We start from the raw sequence: 15450 nt of genomic DNA on the forward strand, positions 1-15450 counted from the left end.
CGGATTCTCGAGCGGCAGTTGGAATACATCGCAGATCATTAGATTTGGCAACTTGGAGTAGGCCGCACGCATGCCGCCACTCGTCCTCGTTGCGAAACAGACAAGGGAGGCCCTGCCAATGTCGTCTACTAAGCGGGCTTTGGCCTACGCCCTACTCCAGTGGTGGCAAGGAGAGTGGCAGCCTAGAATCCCCTCGAAGGATCATAAGTTTTCACACACACACAGAGAGAGAGATAAATATTGTCTTACTAAATCTAAGTCGACTGAGACTTAACTAAGTCTTACATTGCGATCCGTGCCTTTCTTACATGTTATGTCATTTGACTAAGACTTAATTAAATCATAGTCGACTGAGATCTAACCAAACAAAAAAAAATATTTCGAAGCCTCAGAATCGTCAAAAGAATCGTCAGGATTGGAGATTAGCGTTGACTAGAAGCAGTGAGTTGGGCGTTTAGCTGTAAGTGTATCAGCCATTGGATCGCAGATCGACGTCCGTTAAGACCCAGCGCCACGAAGCGGCAAGCGAGTGGTGCTCGCTACTGAATTTATCTGAAGTTTCGACTGTGCAGTGCTTATTTCTTCAGAGATCAAACCCCTGTCCTTGCACAGATCTCGGTGGAGCAGCACATCACGGTTTTGCGAAGGACGCACTCCTAATCAAAAGGATGCACTGGATCCATGTTGATCGGCAAAATATACGGGATAGAGCGAACGCGCAGCGGCCTCGACACGGACAGAAGTGCAGCCCCTTTAGTTTCCCGTTGAGGTGCTCTGAACGTTTCTCCGAAGTGGAAGCACAAGTTATTCACCGGGGGCCACATGCGCGCTCAAGAATGAGCAGCACAGCTTGCACGCAGCAAAGCGCGTAGGAGTAGGAACACAGAGGACAGGACCAACCCCACCCCCTCTACCCTTATTACACACACACACCGGCCAAGGGTCTCTCTCACATTGCCAACAATGGATACTCGCTCGGTCATGCCCATGCCCATGCTGCGCAGCCAGCGCTTCGGGGTGGGTTCCTTCACTCCTCGCGCGCCGATCGCCCGCGTCGTCGTCTCCACCCATCCTAAATATCTCCCTGCTGCCTTGAGTGCTCATCACTGCGTGCGCCCTACTCACTCCTTCCACTCCACTGCCAGTGAGAGCTCCTCTGCGTCGTCCGTCCGTCCCTCCCTCGAGATCCAGCATGATCCCGGCCGGTGCTGCAGCAGCTGCTGGTGGAGCTGTTGCTCCTCCTCCTCCTCCTCCTCCCGGAGGAGCAGCAGAGACAGGGATGATGCGCATCCGCGCGGTGGCGCGGGCGCACCTCGTCCTCGGGTGGGCCACCGCCCTCCTCGCCGTCCTCGCCCTCAACCTCCAGCCACACCTGCAGGTCAGTTAATTAGGTCTCTAGCTACACTGAAGGAGAGGGACACATTGCTCTTCTTCTTCTTTCTTCCTCGTCTCCTCCGATCCGCGCTAGCTGGATAGATATGCTCAAGCTTTTTGGCTACCTACGTGCGTGTTGCAGGGGCAGTGCACGACCACCGAGGATGAGGTGGCGCACATGCGCGCCGACGCGCTGCTGCTGCTGCTGTCCAGCGCCGCCCAGGCCGCGGCGGCCACGGTGGCCGCCTTCGCGTCGGAGGACTGGCGCAAGGGAGTGCCCTGGAGCTTCGCTGCCTTCGCCCACGGGATGGGTGTCGCCACCTTCTACCGCCTGGACAAAGTCGTCTTCTTGGCGGCGCTCGTCACCGTCGGGAGCTGCCCCGGCAGCCATCTGCTCGTCCACGGGACACCGCTGGTAGCCCACTTTATCCTGCTCGCGGTGCCCCTCGGTCTCTTCTTCCTATTCGGCGTCGACACGTTGATCTGCGCCCTGGTATACCCTTAGTCGATATCGATCGACGCAGTACTAATGCTATATCTGTTCTGGAGCACTCTTTCTACCTGTAGCTAGCTAGGTGACTAGTGACTGATTATGTATGTGTGTTTGCGCGTAGCTTGCTACTTGGTGTGAGAGACGATGATGCCAAGAACACTGGTGTGTGCAGTACTGGGTGTGTGTGTGCGCGCGCGCGCAACTGTGCAATGGCAACTACCTTAGCCAAATTTCTCTCCGAAGAACTGCCTTGGTCAAATAAAAGCATTCGGAGTAGATTTTTATGCATATCTTGGAATTAGTTAACGAATTTACAGATATATGCGCTGAAATTTGTGCGGTTATAGGTGCCAGTAGTGCTACTACTGCTCCCTTCATTACTTTTAGGCTTTTTTGCACTTCGTATTTTATTTTAGTTTTTGCTAAAATGTCAGAATGTTGAACGCGTATGCAGCGTCAGGATAGTCTCGGCGAAAATAACTCTTAGACCCGATAATGGAAAGTGCAGCAGCACACACATGGGAGTACTTATATCATTATCATTATTCACTATATGCTTGTGCAAAATAAGAGCAGACAAGGAATGAATACACGTGCATGCAACAGTGATGGGTCGACCGAGCGATGGGAATGGTGCATATAGCAACTAGACTAGAGTGTACTTCCTCCGTTCCTAAATATAAGTCTTTATAGAGATTTCACCATGAACCACATACGGATGTATATAGATTCATTTTAAGTGTAGATTCATTCATTTTGTTCCGTATGTAGTCCACCTAGTGGAATCTCTACAAAGACTTATATTTAGGAACGGAGGGAGTACAATATAATTTGTCAGTGCATCATTACTATTTTCCAGTTAAATTTGACAATTTCTGTTCCAACTTATTTGATATCACCACCACTTTGCTGCCTCACCTCATCAGTCAAAATAATCAAGTTGATGTTAAAACATCAATGGATCTAGGTAACAAAGAAAATCTAGTTGTGCACATATATGTGTCTCTACCTGCCTATGATCTCCTTCCCCTTTGGTTTTCCGGAGTTTACATGAATTGACCAAGGTTTCAAGCAAAAAAAAAAAAAGTTGAGTTATCTTGCTTTAGGCATACTACCAAGTAGCCCACCTAGGCACGAACATATACTTGTGTTCCAGTGATCTATGTGAATCGTAGCTAAGGTGTTGCCTCTTGCCGATACAGAAGAGAGTAGTAATAGCCATGTGCCAGTGCCGGTACATGTTTATGCAAAACTAGCTTGCAGGAGGTGGATGAGGTTGCTGACTTTATTTTAAACCTGGCTACTGCAGTAAAAGATGTTAGCTATGTAGACATATTTTGTTGCCTGAAATTATGTGTTACTTTGCCAATAAACTCTGCCCCAAAAAAGGAGTGTGTTAGAATGTTGTTATTGTTGCCTGAATCTCTGTGTCACTTTGCTTGGCCATTTCCCTAAAAAAATCTACTGGTTGTTGGAAACTGTTTTTGTGTCAATTAAACTTTGGTATTTATTTTTGGCGGACAAGATAATTCCCGTAGCGACAATGGGATTTCCACAACGATCGCCCCAACCTGTAAGTTGTGTTGCCTGAAACTAAATATGTGGACTATCATCATTGGACAGAATTTAAATCCTACAAGTTTTATTGCTTGTGACACTTTTCAACTCTCAACCACCATGTTTTTTGTGTCATTGGGCTATAGATGGGAATTTGCAACAAGAAAGGGTTGACATCTTAATCTCCCTGGACTAGCTTAGCCTATATCACTAAGAACACGGTGAGCACTCAGAATAGGCTCTGCATTAGCTGAAAAACAATTCACTTTATTTCAAATAATTGAGACACGAAGACAGTGGCCACTCGCCACTAGTGCGGAACCAAGGACACATCTATCACATATCCTTGGCCCGAACTCTTTACGATCCAGCACACATCACAAACAGTAAAAAATAAAACCGCCTACCGAAAAAAGATACGTGTGTGATGGCCGATCCATCAGGCACGATTTAGAGAGAAGATGCGTGTGCGATATGGGACACACGGATCCGTCAGAAGAACTGTGTGCGATAAGTCAAAATAACACACATGATTCTGCCGCGCAAGCCGTGTGTGTTGCCTGGTAAACAGTGTCTACGAACTAATTGTTTGTGATGATGGGGAGCATCGCAGACTTTGCGTAGTCTGTCTACCGTGTACGAAGTTCCGCAGACACCTAAGTCGAAGGATATGCGTGGATGGTGGTAAACACCGCACATGTGTTCTTGAGTTGATCGTGTGCGATATGGCTTGCTTTCTTTGTAGAACAACAACTTTTTGTCTGCATAACAACAACATATACTTATTAAGCATCATTGCATAATTGAACTAAACATCGCATAGCACATCTCATTGCATAATTACATAAACTAGAAAACGATCAACATCTATCATTCTTAGCATGCTTGCCATCGTTGAAGCTTTATTACACAAGCAATTTTCAAATTAGTGAACTTTTTAAAATTTGATGAAATATTTCCAAATCCATGAAAAAAAATCAAATATGTGATTTTTTTGAATGTGTGAACATTTCACAGTGTTTTTGAATATTTTCAAATTCATGGAAACAATCATCTTCGTGAACATTTTTAAATTGTGCGAACAATTTTTAAAATTCGTGAACATTTCTTCTATTCCCGAACATTTTTTCTATTAGCGAAATTTTTTGAACATTTTTTCCATTTCGCACACATTTTTGAACTTCGTGAACATTTCTAAAATTCTTGAACCTTCTAAAATTCTCAAAAATGATTTTGAATTCACGCACATTTTTTTGAATTCATGATTTGTTTAATTCAAGACCATATTTTGAATACCCAGTTATAATTCCATTAAAAAAACTCAAAATCCTGAACATTTTTTATATACTTAGCAAAAAAAATCCGTGAACATATTTCTGAATCAAGATTTTTTTTGAATAAGTAGACGACAGACATTTTTTAAGTCGTGAATATTTTAAAAATTCATGAGCTTTATTTATATTTCGTGAATATTTTTCCAATTCATGATTTCTTTTTCAAATTCATTATTGAGATTTGTGAACATATCTTAAATTTTAGTAAAACGAACCGAAATAGAGAAGACGATATAGAAAAATAGGAAGAAAAACGGCCGGCTCGCTGGGAGCCTAGCGCCCATCATGGCACGCTGACTTTCAAGTTTATGGAACTAGCATATTCACGTTTATCTATTTCTTTACTCCATGTTTTTCTTTTAAAAATATTTTCCTTTTCAAAATTCAAATATTAGTTCAGAATTTAAAAAATATTTCTTCAAAAAAAATTGTTCACAAATTTACAAAACATCTTTAATTTTGAATAACTGTTCACATTTTAAAACAATGCTCCTATTTTAAAATATGTTTAAAAGTTATAAAATGTTCAGGAATTTTGGAAAATGTTTGGAGTTCAGAAAAAGCATTGTTTGTTTCACAAAATTGCAAATTCAAAAAATGTTAGGGAATTTAAAAAACTGTTAATAGTTTCAAAATAGATATTCCCATTTTTCAAATTTCGTTCACAAATTGAAAAATTGTTCGATAATTTCAATAACGCTCATGGTTTCAAAAGTTGTTTCCATTTTTAAAAAGATGATCCTATTTCTGAACCGCGATCACAAATGCAAAATTTGTTATGAATTTTAATGATGTATACCTTTTTTAAAAAATGGCTCTTGGCGGTGTTACGGCCCAAAGGTACTGCACAATGTCGGTTGCCAGCCTGGTAGGCCGGCCTGAGGACCTCTAAGTCGGTTCCACCCTGGGTTATCATGGCGGACCATGGCGTTCAACACAAAAAAAATCGGAAGCCTTGTCGTCCAAGTTAGGGAAGACTGAGGTGTGGAGGTCCCCCTCCACGACGTAGCTGACTAGGTTGTGTAACCATAGGGGCCGTGGTACGTTATATAAGCTGGAGTTGGACAAAACTCTGTTGGTGATGAGTCAAGATTTCATCGTTTCTAGGGGTATAGGACGTAGGAGTGGCAAACTTGTGGCTACGGGCCTATGAGCTATGGTTAGTTGAAGGTGTTATGGGTTGGGCCATATGAGTTGGTTGTTGACCCCACATTTCGGAGGAGTTGTTTTTATTTATTAAATTTTTCTGGGTATCCATTGGGTTAGCCATGGTCATAATTTCATACCCATGCCCTACCCATATATTTTACGGGTATGGATAACCATTACCCATGGGTACAAAATCTTGTAAAGTCTTGCCCATGCCCACTTTTCGGGTAGGGTACCCGTGGGTACCCATACCCTTGGGCAAAACTGTCATCCCTAGCCGTCACACCGAGAGGGCCCTAAGAATATCTCTCCATAGTCGGGAGGAGCAAATCCCACTATCGGAATCAGGGCTCCAGGGACCCAAGAGGTTCGAACTCTGGGGTGCGTTTATTCCTATGGCCCTACTCTGTCCTCATGACCTCACGGTTACACTCCGGCGAGCACGAGCTAAGGAAGAAGAACTATGAACACGGTAGTTACCCAGGTTCGAGCCACCTCGCGGTATAAAACCCTACTCCTGCTTGTCTGGGATTGCTTGGCGAGAGAGAGTACAAGTGATGGGCTCGTGGATCCTTGCCCTCCTCTTATACTCCCTTTGGTCCTCTTCCCTCGAAAAAACATGGCGGGAAGGGTTGCCACAACGACCAGTTTGAAGGGGGACAAGGTTGCAGCCTATCCTGACTAAACATAGGCTTCGCCTGCAAAGCCTCCTGCCGTGACGCGTTGGTGGGCTCGGGAATGACATCTGCCCTGGCGCGTCCATCGTCTTGGTCTTGTTTTACCGATCAGGCAACCTTTGGGAGTGCTTTGGGAGGTGAACTGCTCCTTTGCCTCCTTAGCACCAAAGAGGAAATCCTCCTCATCCGCGCCGGCTAGCGCATCACCTGCTGCCTTCTGTCGTCACACGCGTCACCCACGTGGTGAGCGCAGGGCCGCGCGACCGGGCGGAGCCGCCCTCGGGTCGTCCGCCTCAAGGAGGAGAACCTCAGGAGGCTGCCTTGCAAGAGGGCCTCATGAGGCCCCTGGTGATGCTATGGTGCCTTGGCCGCCTATTTGGCCTCTGGAGATGGGCCTCGGGGGCGAGTACCTCGCGAGGAGGCAAGATCGTGACGCTCGCCAGTGGCCTCTAGATGGGCCTCGCCATGCACCGTGCCATGGGCTTCAGTAGACGGGGCTGGATACCCAGGGATCCACGGTCCCGACAGTAGCCCCGGGCCCGCGACGCGCATACTTCCATGAAAGGGGGCGAAACGGCGCAGGCCCCAACCGCCAGCGGGCCAAGCGCGACACGTGGCGCGCGATGGAACGTGGGACGCCCCCACTTCTCCCACGGTGCATCGGCAACTACCCAAGCTGCCATAAAGCCTGCCCGCGCAGGGCGTGAGGTCATCATTAATCCCTTGTCCTGCATTTGCCTTCGCCTCTCGAAGGCGAGGGGGCGCGGGCCACGCCCAACCCACGCGCTATATAAGGGCAAGGGGAAGGGCTTCCCCGCTCATCTTATCCTTCCAAACTCTTCCTCTTACCCATCGATCCAATTGAACTTCAGTAGATATGGCGAGAGGCCGCAGACGTGCTTCCGCCGCGATGCCCAGGGTGCCTCCACGGGGGCGTAGGCGTCCTCCAGCTACCGCCGCCGTCGGGTCGAGTGGTCACCGAAGAGGCGCCGCTCGCGGGCGCGGAGGGCGAGCAGCCCGTGGCCAATGCGGCCGGGGTGGCGAGGCCGCTCTACCTCCACATGCGGCGAGCCACTCAGCCAAGGCGGCCCGTGAGTTCCTAGTGAATATGCACCGTCGCCCTTGACCCTGGCTCCGTCTCCCCGACTCCTTCACGGAGGCGATGGCGGAAAGGGCGCCGCTGGGCTTGTGAGCGCCATGGAGAATAAAATCCAAGCGGAGGCCGACGCGAAGGCAGCTGCTGAGTGCTCAAGGCTTGCCGGAGAGCACAGCGAGGAACTGAAGCTGCAGAAGGATGCCTTTGAGGTGGAGCGCGAGAAGTTTCAGCAAGAAATCGTTGAACTCAAGGCGGCGGTTGACACGAACCGGGGGCAGCGCTCTGAGTGCCCCACGGTGCTCTCCTCTCTCGAGCTCTGAGCCCGCGATGCCCTGGGCTCCATCTGGAGGGAGAAGCTCGAGACTCCTCTTGTGGCCCGCGACGCTGATTATGCTGAATTCTCCTCCAAGCTCGTGGAACGGCTCGAGGACGGGGTGATACGTCTCCAACGTATCTATAATTTTTGATTGTTCCATGCTATTATATTATCTGTTTTGGATGTTTGATATGCATTAATATGCTATTTTATATTATTTTTGGGACTAACCTATTAACCTAGAGCCCAGTGCCAGTTTCTATTTTTTCCTTTTTTTTTGAGTTTTACAGAAAAGGAATATCAAACGGAGTCCAAATGGAATAAAACTTTCGCGATGGTTTTTCTTGGACCAGAAGACACTGACAAGACTTGGAGATGAAGTGAGAAGACCCACTAGGCGACGGCAAGCCGTAGGGGCGCACCCTAGGGGGGCCTGGGCTTGTGGCCCCCTCGGAGGTCTCCTAACCCTAATCTTTGGCCTATATATTCCCAAATATTCCCAAACCATCACAGGCATCCACGAAAATACTTTACCACCGCCGCAAGCCTCTGTTCCCATGAGATCCCATCTTGGGGCCTTTTCCGGCGATCTGCCGGAGGGGGATTCGATCACAGAGGACATCTACATCAACCCTATTGCCCTTCCGATGATGCGTGAGTAGTTTACCACAGACCTGCGGGTCCATTGCTAGTAGCTAGATGGCTTCTTCTCTGTCTATGATCTTTAATACCATGTTCTTCTCGATGTTCTTGGAGTTCTATCCGATGTAATATTCTTTTGCGGTGTGTTTGTCAAGATCCGATGAATTGTGGATTTATGATCAGATTATCTATGAATATTATTTGAATCTTCTCTGAATTCTTATATGCATGATTTGATATCTTTGTATTTCTCTTCGAATTATCGGTTTTGTTTGGCCAACTAGATTGGTATTTCTTGCAATGGGAGAGGTGCTTAGTTTTGGGTTCAATCTTGCGGTGTCCTCGCCTAGTTACATAGTAGGGGTAGTGAGGCATGTATTGTATTGTTGCCATCAAGGGTAAAAAGATGGGGTTTTCATCATATTGCTTGAGTTTACCACTCTACATCATGTCATCTTAGTTAATGCGTTACTCTGTTCTCTTGAACTTAATACGCTAGATGCAGGCAAGAGTCGGTAGATGTGTGGAGTTATAGTAGTAGATGCAGAATCGTTTCGGTCTACTTGACATGGACGTGATGCCTATATTCATAATCATTGCCTTGGATATCGTCATAACTTTGCACTTTTCTATCAATTGGTCGACAGTAATTTGTTCACCCACCGTATTATTTTCCTTCAAGAGAGAAGACTCTAGTGAAACCTATGGCCCTCGGGTCTATTTACCATCATATATTTTTAGATCTATAAATCATAAAACCCAAAAATACCTTGCTGTAAGTTATTTGTTTTTATTTTGTTTTATGTTTTAGTAATCTTCTATATCTATCTCTATTAGATCTCAACATTGCAATTGACCGTGAAGGGATTGACAACCCCTTTATCGCGTTGGGTGCAAGTGTTTGATTGTTTGTGTAGGTGCATAGATTGGTGACTTGCTTGTGCCTCCTACTGGATTGATACCTTGGTTCTCTAACTGAGGGAAATACTTATCTCTACTTTACTGCATCACCCTTTCCTCTTGAAGGGAAAAACCAACGCAAGCTCAAGAAGTAGCACGGGGCCAGGAAGGTGGACGACATCTCGGAGGAAGAGTGTCGCGTCCTCTTCTCTTTGGTGGCGACTCACGTCTTCAGCCACCTTCTCCATGGCAACCCTGACTTCGGCTTCAGCAAGGTGATAGGTCCCATTCCCGAAGAGCTCCACGACGGCCTTGCGGGGGTCGTGGAAGGCCACGTGGACACGCTGCTTGGGAAGTTCTCCTGCAGTGGCGGCAAGGGCTCCGGCAAGGCTGTGGCGGACAATGGCAATGGCGGTGACGATGCCTCTTCTTAAAGCTCCCCTTATCATTCTGTAATAGACTGATTCTACCTCGTAGAGGCGTGAGATGATGGCTTTACCTATTTAAACACTTGATGCTTGTAATGAATGCTCGTGATCTTGTGGGCTTCCTTTCTATGCTCGTTTTCCTTTTTGCTTGCCTTTGCGCTGTACGTCGGCAGGGCCCAGCCCCCGTGCTGGCCTCAACCGTTGATGGGATGTCAGGTCGTGATGCCTAGACAAGGCCAGGAGGTAGGGATGAAAACGAAGCGGAAACGGACGGAACTGAGTGCTATCATATTTGTTTTCACATTTTTTTGCAGAAGCGGAAATGAATACAGAAACCCAGGAAATGAATACAGAAACAGATACTACCGGAAATGGACACGGAGCGAATACAAAGCGGATGCGGAAATATAAATAGGCATTGATCGGAACTTAAATACCCCTTGAATCATAGAGAAATACACACAAAAACAAACAAATAATGAGTTGTTAACATGGCTACAAAATAATATCATTATGTTAGCAACTTAGCGTAGTATTGTAGTAGTACCGGACAATTGCGTATAGGGTCAACCTAAGTACATGTGTGGTAGTAGAAGTTGGGCCTCAGATCCATTCCACTAATTGTGTCATTGTGTTCTCTTTGGTGGTTGGGTTACAAAGCAGCTATAGGTCTATAGTAAAAACATAAATTCCATACTCACGGAAACGGAAAGTTCCATTTCCATGCATGTTCCACCGGAAAACACCGTTCCGTTTTTGTTTCCGTTTCCGCATAAAAAATTCCATTTCCACTTCCGTTTTGCAAATTTCCATTTCCGTTTCCATATTTCCTCTCCGTTTCCATTTTTCCTCCGGAAAAACGGAAAGTTTCCACTCCATTTTCATCCCTACCAGGAGGTGAGTGGCTTCGAGAGCTAGTGAGGGCTCCTGAGGCATGATGCTCAGTGGTCCCCCTTGACGCATGACAACCCACAAGTATAGGGGATCGCAACAGTTTTCGAGGGTAGAGTATTCAACCCAAATTTATTGGTTCGACACAAGGGGAGCCAAAGAATATTCGCAAGTATAAGCAGTTGAGTTGTCAATTCAACCACACCTGAAAGACTTAATATCTGCAGTAAAGGCTTTAGTAGAAAAGTAATATGATAGTGATGGTAACGGTAGCAATAGTAACAGTAGCAACGACAAAAGTAACTTAGCAAGGATCAATATGTAAAAATCTCGTAGGCATTGGATCAGTGATGGATAATTATGTTGGATGGCATTCATCATGCAACAGTTATAGCCTAGGGCGACACAGAACTAGCTCCAATTCATGAATGTAATGTAGGCATGTATTCCATATATAGTCATACGTGCTTATGGAAAAGAACTTGCATGCCATCTTTTGTCCTACCCTCCCATGGCAGCGGGATCCATAAGGAAACTAAGGGATATTAAACCCTCCTTTTAATAGAGAACTGGAACAAAGCATTAACACTTAGTGAATACATGAACTCATCAAACTATGGTAATCACCGAAAAGAATCCCAATTATTGTCACCTTGGGGTATGCGGATCATAACACCTAATAGGTGCATATAACTTGCAAGATAGGATCAAGAACACACACACACACACACACACACACACATATATATATATATATATATATATTCATGAAAACATAATAGGTTCAAATCTGAAATCATGGCACTCGGGCCCTACTGAAAAGCATTAAGCATAGAAAAGTCATAACAACATAAATCTCGGAACACAGTGGATACAAGGGATCAAGCCCTAACAAAACTAACTCGATTACATGATAAATCTCATCCAACCCATCACCGTCCAGCAAGCCTATGAAGGAATTACTCACTCTCAGCGGTGAGCATCATGAAATTGGTGATGGAGGAAGGTTGATGATGATGACAGCGTCGGTTTCCCCTCTCCAGAGCCCCGAACGGACTCCATATCAGCCCTCCTGATGAAGAACAGGAGGCGGCGGTGGCTCCGTATAGTGAAACGCGATGAATCCTTCTCTTTGATTTTTTTTCTAGGCAAATAGGAATATATGGAGTCGGAGTTAGGGTTGCCGGAGGTCCAGGGGGCCCACAAGCCTGGAGGGCACGCCTTGGAGGTAGGCGCACCCCCTGAGCTTCTGGATCCTAGGTGGCCCCCCTCTGGTATATTTTTCCACCAGTATTTTTATATTTTCCAAAAATATTCTCTGTAAATTTTTAGGTCAATCCGAGAATTTTGATTTCTGCACAAAAACAACACCATGGCAATTTTGCTGAAAAAAGCGTCAGTGCGGGTTAGTGATGACCCACAAGTATAGGGGAGCTATCGTAGTCCTTACGATAAGTAAGAGTGTCGAACCCAACGAGGAGCAGAAGGAAATGATAAGCGGTTTTCAGCAAGGTATTCTCTGCAAGCACTGAAATTATCGATAACAGATAGTTTTGTGATAAGATAATTTGTAACGGGTAACAAGTAACAAGAGTAAATGAAGTGCAGCAAGGTGGCCCAATCCTTTTTGTAGCAAAGGACAAGCCTGGACAAACTCTTATATAGAGAAAAGTGCTCCTGAGGACACATGGGAATTATCATCAAGCTAGTTTTCATCACGTTCATATGGTTCGCGCTCGGTACTTTGATAATTTGATAAGTGGGTGGACCGGTGCTTGGGTGCTGTCCTTACTTGGACAAACATCCCACTTATGATTAACTCCAATTGCAAGCATCCGCAACTACAAAAGAAGTATTAAGGTAAACCTAACCATAGCATGAAACATATGGATCCAAATCAGCCCCTTACGATGCAACGCATAAACTAGGGTTTAAGCTTCTGTTACTCTAGCAACCCATCATCTACTTATTACTTCCCAGTGCCTTCCTCTAGGCCCAAACAATGGTGAAGTGTCATGTAGTCGACGTTCACATAACACCACTAGAGGAGAGACAACATACATCTCGTCAAAACATCGAACGAATACCAAATTCACATGATTACTAATAGCAAGACTTCTGTCATGTCCTCAGGAACAAACATAACTACTCACAAAGCATATTCATGTTCATAATCAGAGGGGTATTAATATGCATATAGGATCTGAACATATGATCTTCCACCAAATAAACCAACTAGCATCAACTACAAGGAGTAATGAACACTACTAGCAACCTACAGGTACCAATCTCAGACTTAGAGACAAGAATTGGATACAAGAGATGAACTGGGGTTTGAGAGGAGATGGTGCTGGTGAAGATGTTGATGGAGATTGACCCCCTCCCGATGAGAGGATCGTGGTGATGACGATGGCGATGATTTCCCCCTCCCAGAGGGAAGTGTCCCCGGCAGAACAGCTATGCCGGAGCCCTAGATTGGTTCCGCCAAGGTTCCGCCTTGTGGCGGCGGAGTCTCGTCCCGAAAGCTTGCTTATGATTTTTCTTCGGACGAAAGACTTCATATAGCAGAAGATGGGCATTGGAGGGCCACCCAGGGGGGTAGGGCGCACCCCCCACCCTCGTGCTCAGGGTGTGGGTCCCCTCTGGTATTTTCTTCGCTCAGTATTTTTTATTATTTCCAAAAATAACTTCCGTGGAGTTTCAGGACTTTTGGAGTTGTGCATAATAGGTCTCTAATATTTGCTCCTTTTCCAGCCCAGAATTCTAGCTGCCGGCATTCTCCCTATTTATGTAAACCTTGTAAAATAAGAGAGAATATGCATAAGTATTGTGACATAATGTGTAATAACAGCCCATAATGCAATAAATATCGATATAAAAGCATGATGCAAAATGGACGTATCAACTCCCCCAAGCTTAGACCTCGCTTGTCCTCAAGCGGAAGCCGATAACGATAAATATGTCCACATTTTTAGAGATAGAGGTGTCGATAAAATAAAATACGGACATGAGGGCATCATGATCTTTCTTATAACAGCAACATATATAGATATTGTCATATGATTTCTTATGCTCAAGTAATAATCTATTCACAATGTCAAGTATGAATCAGAAACTTCATTAAGAACTAACAAACTATAATCTCAGTCATTGAGGCAATTGCAATTTATCATAACATCAGAAAGAGTCTATGTAAGAGCTTTTCAGCAAGTCCACATACTCAACTATCATTTAGTCTTTCACAATTGCTAACACTCACGCAATACTTGTGTTTACGGAGTTTTAATCGGACAGAGAGAAAGATAGGGGCTTATAGTTTCGCCTCCCAACCTTTTACCTCAAGGGTAATGTCAACAATAATAGTTCATGCTAACTTACATCCAATTATATATATATATATATATATATATCAGGATCTTTCCAACATACTGTGCTTGCCAAAGGATAAAATGTAAAAAGGAAAGGTGAAGATCACCATGACTCTTGCATGAGGTAGAAGATAAAAGTAAAAGATAGGCCCTTCGCAGAGGGAAGCAGAGGTTTTCATGCGCTTTCAAGGTTGGATGCACAAAATCTTAATGCGAAAGAACGTCACTTTATATTGCCACTTGTGATATGGACCTTTATTATGCAGTCCGTCGCTTTTATTTCTTCCACATCACAAGATTGTATAAAGCTTATTTCCTCCACACTAATCAATCATACATATTTAGAGAGCAATTTTTATTGCTTGCACCGATGACAACTTACTTGAAGGATCTTACTCAATCCATAGGTAGATATGGTGGACTCTCATGGCAAAACTGAGTTTAAGGGTATTTGGAAGCACAAGTAGTTTCTCTACTTGGTGCAAAGAATTGGCTAGCATGAGGGAGAAAAGCAAGCTCAACATGTTGGATGATCCATGACAATATACTTTATTTCATATGTAAGAAAACATAACCCATTACGCTGTCTTCCTTGTCCAACATCAACTCTTTAGCATGTCATACTTTAATGAGTGCTCACAATCATAAAAGATGTCCAAGATAGTATATTTATATGTGAAACCTCTCTTCCTTTATTACTTCCTATTAATTGCAACGATGACCAAAGCTATGTTTGTCAACTCTCAACAACTTTTAGTCATCATACTCTTTCTATGTGAAGTCATTACTCTTCATAAGATCAATATGATCTCTTTTTATTTCTTTTTATTCTTTCTTTTTCTTTTATTCCCTCAAGATCATAGCAAGATAATCAAGCCCTTGACTCAACATTAATCTTTATTATATAGCTCACGGACTCGATTACATAGAGGGATCATAAAGCAAAACTCAAAACTAGATCATAACAAAAACTTTTATTCCACTAGATCAAGATATTATTAAAAGGTTCGAACTAAGGCAAAACGGTAAAGATAGAGATGTGATGGTGATACGATACCGGGGCACCTCCCCCAAGCTTGGCAGTTGCCAAGGCGAGTGCCCATAGCCATGTGATTAGATCTCCTTTGCCGGTGAAGAGGGTGGTGGAGTTGTTGATGATGTGGGCTTGCCGTTCATCTTCCAAGGCATAGGCTCACCATCATAGAAGGATGATCGAGTCTCCAGG

At 44.8% G+C, this 15450-nt stretch overlaps 1 protein-coding gene across 1 annotated transcript; it reads left to right on the plus strand.

Moving 5' to 3' along the window:
- The first annotated feature begins 972 nt into the window (after positions 1–972).
- Positions 973–2181, plus strand: LOC123141295 (uncharacterized). Its single transcript, XM_044560471.1, has 2 exons — positions 973–1378; positions 1517–2181. The coding sequence occupies exons 1-2, from the start codon at positions 1193–1195 to the stop codon at positions 1877–1879; spliced, it is 549 nt and encodes a 182-aa protein (XP_044416406.1). The 5' UTR covers positions 973–1192; the 3' UTR covers positions 1880–2181.
- The last annotated feature ends 13269 nt before the right edge of the window (positions 2182–15450 follow it).

Source organism: Triticum aestivum, chromosome 6D (assembly GCF_018294505.1).
Source record: "Triticum aestivum cultivar Chinese Spring chromosome 6D, IWGSC CS RefSeq v2.1, whole genome shotgun sequence".
NCBI lineage: Eukaryota > Viridiplantae > Streptophyta > Magnoliopsida > Poales > Poaceae > Triticum > Triticum aestivum.

Excerpts from the sequence above, each read along its gene's own strand:
- LOC123141295 (XM_044560471.1), top strand. The coding sequence starts at position 1,193 with ATGATCCCGGCCGGTGCTGCAGCAGCTGCTGGTGGAGCTGTTGCTCCT. Across the intron at positions 1,379-1,516 it reads ACCTCCAGCCACACCTGCAG|GGGCAGTGCACGACCACCGA; the intron begins GTCAGTTAATTA and ends TGCGTGTTGCAG.